This window comes from Temnothorax longispinosus, chromosome 11, assembly GCF_030848805.1.
Source record: "Temnothorax longispinosus isolate EJ_2023e chromosome 11, Tlon_JGU_v1, whole genome shotgun sequence".
In the NCBI taxonomy this organism is placed as follows: domain Eukaryota; kingdom Metazoa; phylum Arthropoda; class Insecta; order Hymenoptera; family Formicidae; genus Temnothorax; species Temnothorax longispinosus.
In genome coordinates this window covers 8,024,137-8,034,118 of record NC_092368.1, presented here as the reverse complement: position 1 = coordinate 8,034,118, position 9,982 = coordinate 8,024,137, and the positions used below count along the sequence as shown (strand labels likewise).

Below are 9,982 nucleotides of genomic sequence, written 5' to 3'. Positions count from 1 at the left end.
GATTCGACTTAATTCGACTTAATAAAGGTATTTGTAACACAAACGTGAGATTATTATGTTTCTCGAAAATACTTCGATGTAATTGTCGAGGCAAATAGTGTAAATATATGTTTACTCTTCGCTTGATCGCGCTATTATATATAGTTTATTCAAGTGAAACGATATAAGGCCAAATAAGCCAGTGTTTCCAGTGTAGGGCTGTTGAACAGTCGGGAGAATTCTTGTGTAAGTAACGATTAGCGTATTATTTAGATAAACGCACGTTTAGATGCATCTCATGTGTTACCTACACGAAGAATCTCATGCTGCATGAAGAAGGAGCAGCAAACGGGGCACGTGTTAACGTATATAAGAAAAGGAAACTGTATATGTGTAAGAAATACAGCGCGATTCAATGGGAAAACGTACAGCATTTTAAACTACAACCCAGTCAGAAAGGTGACGTCGATTTAACGTTAATTTAACGTTAATTTAACAAAGTGGTTGATAGCTCCCAGCCAGAAATAATTAGTCGAAACGACGTTGATTTAACGTTGGTACGTCAATAAATGGTCGTGATGTCGAATATACTGGTTAATATTTTTGTTATTTTTTACCTCATTATGGTTATTTTTACGTTGAGCAATTACGAATATTTCTATAATAAGATTTCTATACTGTCTTTCGGCTAATTTTACACCAAATCGATGTAAAATCGAAGAGCACTGTATATAATAAATGTATACTGTATTCGATGTAATAAAAATTGACCAAAATAGTATATAGAAACCTATAATATTATAGAAATATTCGCAATTGCTCAATTAACATAAAAACAATTATAATAAAATACAAAATAACAAAAATATCAATTAGTATTCGACAGTGATTATTTATCGATACATCATCGATGTCAAATCGACATCGATTCGACAGATTATTTCTGATTGGGAGAGTAATATATTATGGCCTAGTTTACATCGACCGTTTGATACGCGTACCAAGTACTATCCGTATTAAATCTCAGGTATACCGGTGTAAACCGAGATTTGATACAAATATAGTACTTGGTACACTGAGAAAAAAATTTTGAGATCCAAGAAAATATTTCTTTGAATAGTCCTAATAACATATTTGATAAAACTATAACTTTATACAGGCGTTCAGGTGCGCAAGAAATAAAGTACACTCGATTATTGTAATACTTAATTGTGTCGTTAGTCTTTATTATATCAGTAACCGACATGGATGGCATGGATGATCATGAAACAGTGAAAACAGAAAAGACGCATAAGCATGAATTTACTTCTAATGTCATCTAGTGACTAAAAAAGAACCAAATATTCTACCAATCAGAATCAATTTTAACCGACCAATAAAATGTCAAGCTAAATCTGTAACACTCCTCCTCATTTTATTGAGTTAAATTGACCATCGCTCTTAGTTTTTCCAATCTCCGAGTGCTCAAAGGCTTCGTCATCATGTCTGCAATCATCTCCTCGGTTGGACAGTACTCGCAGAATATGATTTCTTGATCCACATAGTCCTTGACAAACTCCACCTTTGATTTTTCTCGAAGAAAATAAATAACTGTATATCTAGAGAAGTCATCAATGAATGTGAGCACGTATCGTTTGCCGCCCGGTGAGGTAGTCTGCATTGGCCCGCAGACATCTGAATGAATTAAATCGAGTACAGACGTTGACTTGCTTGATGATCGCTTGGGAAATGGCAAGCGTGTCATTTTTGCTTGAAGACACACTTCGCATTGGACTTTAATTCCACAATGGCAAATCTTCAGTTCGTTGACCATGCCTTTTGAATACATTTCCTTTATTGCATCTGGATCTCGATGACCAAAGACTCGATGCCAGTGATGTATGCAATTTGATATATGTTCGGTGGAATGTTTGATTGCATAAACTTCATGTGGACGACACAATTTATACAAATTTCCGTTTGCTTCGGCGATTGCTATCTGTCTTTTGCCTTCCTTGATTTCGCAAAATTTGCTTGAAAAGTTAACTGTAAAGCCTTTGTCAACTAACCTTTTCACCGATAACAGGCTTCCGTTGATCTGAGGTGCGTACAATACATCAGTTATAGTTCCGCATGTTATCTCGCCATCCGAGTTTATAAGTTTGATTTTGCATGTGCCCTTGCCTCGCACACACACCTTCTCGCCGTTTGCCACATTCAGACTGCTGCTGTCCGTATGTTCAAATGAGGTTAAACAATTTTTGTCGCTTGTAACGTGACTCGTCGCACCCGAATCTATGATCCAATCTCCAAACCCGTGTGATGAAACCATAAACATAAATTCATTATTGTGCTCGACTTTATTTGCTTTATCGCTAACTACCGTTTTTGCTGTGACTGTCTTATTTTCTTTGTCTTTCTTTTCTTTCCATGACTTATACTTATGGCAATCCTTTTTTATGTGACCATTCTTTTTACAGAAAAAACAAGACAATTTACCTTGAGTTGTTTTCAAAACTGAACCGTTTTGAGTGCTGTTACTGCTATCGATTTCCTTACGACGATTATGTTCATCAATTAATTTTGACTTTACCAATGACATCGTTAAATCTGCTTCCGATCTTGCTTCAAGCGCCGTAACCAACGAATCGTAGCTCCTGGGTAGACTGCTCAAGATCATTGCCACCGTCCACCTTTCTGACAATTGTTCCTCACCGAGATCAACTAACTTTTGAAATAAATTTGTTAGTTCAGAAATATGATTTTCCATACTGTCTCCTTCACCCATTTTGGAGCTGCAGATTTTCCGCATAAGACTGACTTTATTTCCCAACGAATCCTTTTCATGATATTCCTTCAATGCTAACCATGTAGCGCTTGCTGTTGTCTTTGTCCGAATAAGGCTTAATTGGCTATCTTCTACTAACAAACCTATCATCGAGCGAGCCTGGTCATCCCGTCTTTGCCAGTTTGCTATGTCATTTCTATTCGAGCCGTCGGCAGTTAATTCCGGTTTTACTTCATTGAGTACGCTCCACAGATTTTCCTTGATCAACAGTAGCTCCATTTTATACTTCCAGGTAAAATAGTTCTCACCATTCAGTTTTGCAATTGTGATCTTTGATACGTCCGCCATTTTTCCGTACGCCTTCACAACACACCGTCTCCGTACTTTTTCTCGAGCAGAAAGATACTTTATTTTAACCTTTATCTGCGACACCTTTTATTCTGGGCCCATAACCTGATAAAACTATAACTTTATACAGGCGTTCAGGTGCGCAAGAAATAAAGTACACTCGATTATTGTAATACTTAATTGTGTCGTTAGTCTTTATTATATCAGTAACCGACATGGATGGCATGGATGATCATGAAACAGTGAAAACAGAAAAGACGCATAAGCATGAATTTACTTCTAATGTCATCTAGTGACTAAAAAAGAACCAAATATTCTACCAATCAGAATCAATTTTAACCGACCAATAAAATGTCAAGCTAAATCTGTAACAATATTTACTTAATATAATACACATATTTATTTAGAATTAGATATTTTTACTTAATTTACTCGCTTCGCTCGTGCGACCATCACACTCATTTGGGCTCGACCACTCTTCCCACGAATTGTTCATATTATTTTTCCTAACAAGAGCGTAAAACAGGCCGCTTTTCGCGCTTGTTTTACAATTTCATTTCTCCACTAGTTAAGAAATGGCTCCAATTCTTAACCCAAATGAGTGCCCAAATGAGTGTGATGGTCGGACTCGCTTCGCTCGTGCGACCAACTTCACACTCATTCAGAATCGACCACTTTTCCCACTAGTTGTACAATATACTACTTTTCCGCGGAAAGTATGGTGTAATGGAATTGACAATAAATACATTTTATTAAATCAGGTCTATTAACTAAATATTGTATTTATGCACCAAAATCCCGATAAAAACAGTACGTGGATCCACGTTATTGCTACGTGGATTCGACGTGGATTCGACGAAATTACGTGGATTCGACGTGGATGTGACGTGACTGTTTTTATCGGGATGTTCATCAAAGTGGCTAAATTAATTTTCTTTATAACATAATTTGTGCTTATATGCAATTGTTTTGTACTAAATATTTCATTCGGGTATGGCAATAATTATTCCACCTAATACAGATAATTATTTTAAATAAATAGAAATATTTTTTATTTGATCCAATTTATTTATTTTAGTACGTATTTTCTTCAGTATTATCGCATATTTGAATTAACTATAAATTGGTTAAGATAATAATTATAGTAGTTAAGATAATAATAATTATTCAGTTTACTAAATTAAAAGTGTCAACAAAATTATATTGTTCTTTTAAATTAGGTAAATCAGTTAATACTTACTGACGTATTATGCTAGTCATGTTACACATCGAACCTTCCAATTAATCTTCCCAGGTTGCAACTACCATGAATCGCTTTGATTTGAGGTGCTATAATAAGTGTGATTTATTTTGCTTCGTAAAATTAACGCACAATAAAAAGTTATTAACAATATTATCAACAAAAAACGCGATTTTTTCTATTTTTTCTCAAATATCTCGAAAACTAAGCAAGATAGGGTAATTAACTATGTATGTATGTATGTATTTATTGTATTTCCCCGTAGGGTTTACAAGGCGTTTATATGAGGAACGTACCCAAACCTCTTACATTTATTCTTTCTTTCCCCCATGCCTGGCCATTTGCAACCTCACAGAACATTTACCCACCCTCTCCGTAATCCTCTTCACCCCTCTTCTTCTTCCTTCGTTTCCGCCGCGACTCCGTCCTTCAGCCTCCTTCCTTCCCGTCCCGCTCTTCTCTATTTGACCCACTCTCCCCTTCTTGCCCTTCTCCTCATCATCGGAGCTCATGAGGAGTTTCTCCTCCATATCCTACTTGCTATTTCCTCTTCCTCCGATCTCCCTGTACTCCTGTGCACCTCTCTTCTCTCTTCCGCTCTCTCTACTCTCTCCTCTCTCTCTTTATCTCTCCTTTCCACCGACTTATCTTCTTGTATCTTTACCCCTACACTGTTCCCTGCCCTTCTCCTCGCCTCCAACACCCGCCACTTCTCCTCTTTATCTCCCAGTTTCATCAATATAGTCAGCCAAACTCCTCTTTGCCCCACAACTATCACCTCCCTTACCATCACCTTCACCCTCAGCCCTTCCGTGAAGAGCTCCTTCACTTTCTCCCAATTTGACTCCTTACCTCCCCATTTCTCCTTCTCGACCCTTATAATCACGTTCCTCTTTCTTAATTCGTCCTCGTTCCTTTCGCCCTCCCCTGCCCACCATTTTTTCTTTCCCGCCTCACTCTCCACGCTATCCTCCCTCTTCCTTTTGCCTCCACCTTGCTCCAATCTTTCTACCTTTCTCTCCAATCTCCTTAATTTCTCCTCTAGCTCCTTTATCCTCTCGTCCTTTTTTCTATCGTCCTCCTTCCTCTCCTTCAAAATCTTTCTTACTTTGTCCTCTACAATCCTTTCGACTGCCTCTGCTATTGCTCTCTCCTCGCGCACCATCCTGGGTAATCTGTAACATGCTTAATCTGTAACGCACTTTAATTACTCACTTCTCCTTTTCTCTATTTTCCACTCCCTCTCCTCCTTCTCTCCTTCCTCCCCTCTCTCCCCTTCCCTCTTCACCTCCTCCTTCTTCTATAGTAACTCCTCCGACTCCCCTTTTCCTCCCATTCTTTCCCCCTCTAGTTCTATCATCCATTCCTCTCCTCCCCCTTCCTCACCCAATATCCATCCCACCGCTTCCTGCCAACTTCCATTTCCTGATTCCCATCTCCTACATTCCTCCCATACATGCTCCCACGATTCCTCCGTTAGGGTAATTAACTATACGTACCTTTTTTGTAGAGCGTAAAATTATCTACAATAATGATCTGAACAACATTTATCGTCAAGTCAGTCGTTTAGCTTGCACGTGCCGTCAAAGTCCAAGACTCGGATACCGAAAACCCTCGATTTTAAAATGGAATTAAAAATCTCCCAATACATCATCTGAAAACTACAAAGAATACTTTTTTGATGTAATCGATTTTTTAGACCCTTTCTTTAGTTTGTAGCTATGTAAGAAAATAATTTTGATTTTTTGGAATAGTCTTAGTTTTTCGCTGTTTTTAGGTCTTAGAATTTATTTGAGACGAATTTTATCGTATGCATCTTGTTGTGGACGAAATTTGCAACAAAAAAGGGCGCTTGTATTTTTTTCGTACGACGAACGCTGATTTTTTTCATTGACGCGCAAAGTTATCCAATATTGCGCACAAGTAGGATAACACTTGTTTTACACTAAAATAATTATTTTTTATTAAAATTTACGTGATTTTTCGCATTATTATTGAACCATATTGCAAAGCCGTTTTCTGCTTCAAGAAGAAGTCGTTTAAGAATTGCAATGCAAATTGAGAGTATCTTAACTCTCCGTGTGCATACGTTTTTTTCGGTACCTTCCCAGTGCCTACGTGGGTCAGTCGTGCTCGGCGCTATTTTTCTCTACCTAAAAGTATTTTAAAAAATCTGAAAAAATTTGCAAAACATCTGTCTACACTGTAGTTGACGATTTTATAATCATTTTGATGAACATCGTTTATTTAATACTTTCTGGCAGGCTTGCAAATTTTACAGTTACGAGCAGATATCATTTTGCCTCGGACGCCGTTGACCCACGTTTACACACGGAGGTTTAAAATAATTTTGCACAATTCGAATATGTATTTAACGAGTTATAAGGGATAATATGACCATTTGCACCAAGAGGGAAGTCTTTTAAGGGTTGCGGCGAAAAAATCGTAAACATCTTAAAATAATAGCGCATAATTCAGGTAAGTGTCGTGCAGAGTAGGATAATCGAATTTTGGCATTTTTAACGAGTTATAAAGAAATATGATTTTGCACCAAGAGAGAAGTCCTCTAAGGGTTGCGGCGAAAAATCGTAATCATCTTAAAATAATAGCGCATAATTCGGGTAAGTGTTGTGCATAGTAGGGTAATCGAATTTTGGCATTTTTAACGAGTTATAAAGAAATATGACCATTTGCACCAAGAGGGAAGTCCTCTAAGGGTTGCGGCGCAAAAATCGTAATCATATCAAAATAATAGCGCGTAATTCGGGTAAGTGTTGTGTATAGTTGGGTAATCGAATTTTAGCATTTTTAACGAGTTATAAGGGAATATGATCATTTGCACCAAGAGGGAAGTCCTCTAAGAGTTACGGCGCAAAAATCGTAATCATCTCAAAATAATAACGCATAATTCGGATAAGTATTGTGTATAGTTGGGTAATCGAATTTTAGTATTTTTAACGAGTTACAAAAAATTTTACCATTCGCACCAAGCAAAAATTGAAATTACCCTGATGTGAGAGCGCATAAATAGCGGATTAATCTTGTGTATTTATTTTTCAGATTTGCTTGCGATTAACATGTGGGGGAGGGGGCTCACTGACAGCCTACTCAGCTCCAAATCACATTATTTAAAACAATTTTTTTTCTACTAAACGAAAGGAGCGCAAAAAATTTTTTTTGACGGATTTGAAGAGCGCATAAATAGCGCATTATTATATAATTTAGTCATTAAATTTTGAGCAAGTGGGGGGCCAGCTAGGCAGATATAAAAAATACGGGTCATTTTTTAAATCAGCGCTAAAAAGCACCAAATTCGAAGTGACATATGTCTTTGTGAAAAATAATCGCAGAGTCATGTTTAAAAAAATATTTAAAAATTTGAATCCTCAGCTTTCGAATGCTTCAAGGCTTGTTTCTCTGCAAAGATTTTATTACAAACAGCGCTATATAATTTAAAATAGACCCTGCAAAATTGAAGAATAAACTTCAACTTTCATAGCGTGCACGTGGAGAACAAAATTTATTCTTCAATTTTTATTAATTGTATTGTAACAATTTGAAGTAAGTAGTGCATTTTCAGGTCTTTTCTTTAAAAATTTGTATTCTGCCGCCGATATCTTTTGATTTGTTATGAAAACTGCTCCGTTGACAAAATGGTGCAAATGACAAATTGTTAAAACATGTAATGCAATATTAAAACAATGTTAACAATGTTGAAACATATAATGCAGCATTATATGTTTTATGTTGTAGCATAATTCCACCATGGCAAATTCAGATATAACTGCACAGGAATGGAAAGAGTAGGGTAACAAAGAGTTTAATAGAGGCAATTGGTCAGAAGCCTTAAGTTACTACACAAACGCACTGAAACTAGTAACAGAGAACAACGCTAAGAAAGCAGTGTACTACAAAAATCGAGCTGCCGTTTATTTGAAGCTGGGCGATTACGAGAAAGTGGTTGAAGACTGCGACAATGCGTTAATGATAAGTTGTAACGATCCCAAGGCATTGTTTCGCAGATGTCAAGCACTAGAAGCGTTAGAGAGATTCGAGGAGGCATATCGAGACGCGGAGATTATTATTTCATCTGACCCCAATAACAAAGTTGTTCAGCCCGTAGTGGCGCGCTTACTTAGATAGATTTATTTAATTTCAGCTATACAAAGCCATGAAATGGACTTGGTTTACAATATACCTTAAACACACTCATACCAACTTTTTTAACTTAACGCGTGACACTGTTAATTCCTTATTCCTTACTTTTTTAATTTTTTCTAGAAAAATCATCCCTTAAACCCAACACGCCTAAACCTATTATTTACACGTTAAACTCACAACCTAAACTCAGAAATACTTGACTTAGTCCGCTTCGGCAGTCTCAAGCCAAGAAACGGACATTATTCACCTATACACACACACACACATACCTTCTTACCGCAACGCGCAACAACTAATATTCCTTATATTTCTTTTATTTCTAAAATCTTCCCAAATCTCCTTCAGACTCATATCTCGCTTTGTTTCTAAAATAACCTTCCTTACATCTTAAAACTTATAAAACTTATAAAACTTGAATTCTAAATCAATGCATATTCTTTATATACTTTATAATCCTGTTATGTATTCGGGTTAGAGTTAGGAGATTAGTAGCAAAAGCCGAAAAGTATAACACACACAAGAGTATATTTATTCGTGTCTACAAAATATAAGCGGGAAACTGGCGTCTAGCGACCGGCTCGAAAACGTCGTCAGAGAGCGAGCTACCGGAAACCGGGGGGATCGATCTATCGATGCGCGAGCCCGAACGAGAGTCGCCAGCGCGAGCTTCAAATAGATGGCGGGACTGTAATATGGCTGTATCTCATATGCAACATTTCTTCCCTCCGTTACGAATCGAGATCTACGGCGAATATCTAATGGGCCGGCGGCTTATCCTCGTTGTTCGACGAAGAGGCGGTGGAGGAGGGTTTTCTTCACGGTGAGGTGGGCTATTATCTGGGGTTAAAAACTCAGGTTCCGGCGATGTTGAGGCAGTGGAAGGGGATGCTGGAGTATTCCTGGCTACAGGGCTCTGCGGTGCTGTTAGGGGTATGAAGTTTCCTTCGTAGTAGTGTACATGACGAGGTGTGATACCTTGATGTTGGTCCTGCGAATGGCGCCCTTTGTTCTGGGAGCTTGTTTCAGTGTTATGGCAAAGTCGAATTTGGTCGACATGGCGTTTGAAACGTTTCCCCTTGTAGTCTATTACGTAGTGGAGGTCGCCTTCGCGAGAGACTATCACTCCAGAGACCCACTTATCCATGCGTGGATTTCCAGAGAGAAAGTAGACTTGTTGTCCCGGTTTAAATTTACGGAAGGAGGGATTAAATGCCATATGTTGCTTTTGCGAGAATTTCTGGTACTGACATCTTGTGGTCTCACCAGGTCAAGGCGGGTGCGCAGATTGCGTCCCAGAAACAGTTTGGAAGGTGATTCTCCGGTAGTAGTGTGGGGCGCTTTTCGATACTGACGCAACAATTCATTCAAATTTGTTTGTAGTGAATTTCTCGTTGTGGACATCGCTTTCAGGGCGTCTTTCACCGTTTGGACGTATCGTTCTGCCTGGCCATTTGTAGCTGGATGGTATGGTGCTGAAAGCTTGTGGA

General features: G+C 38.0%; 1 protein-coding gene across 1 annotated transcript; it reads right to left on the bottom strand.

Annotated features, from left to right (window-relative positions):
* Positions 1-3,573: 3,573 nt before the first annotated feature.
* LOC139821726 (uncharacterized) lies at positions 3,574-7,884 on the bottom strand. The gene is made up of 2 exons (XM_071793005.1): positions 5,834-7,884; positions 3,574-5,509 (listed from the first exon to the last, which is right to left on the bottom strand). The coding sequence occupies exon 2, from the start codon at positions 5,497-5,499 to the stop codon at positions 4,843-4,845; it is 657 nt and encodes a 218-aa protein (XP_071649106.1). The 5' UTR covers positions 5,500-5,509; positions 5,834-7,884; the 3' UTR covers positions 3,574-4,842.
* Positions 7,885-9,982: the final 2,098 nt, after the last annotated feature.

Bases quoted from the DNA above. Each gene is read 5' to 3' on its own strand.
- LOC139821726 (XM_071793005.1), bottom strand. From the start codon at position 5,499: ATGGTGCGCGAGGAGAGAGCAATAGCAGAGGCAGTCGAAAGGATTGTA.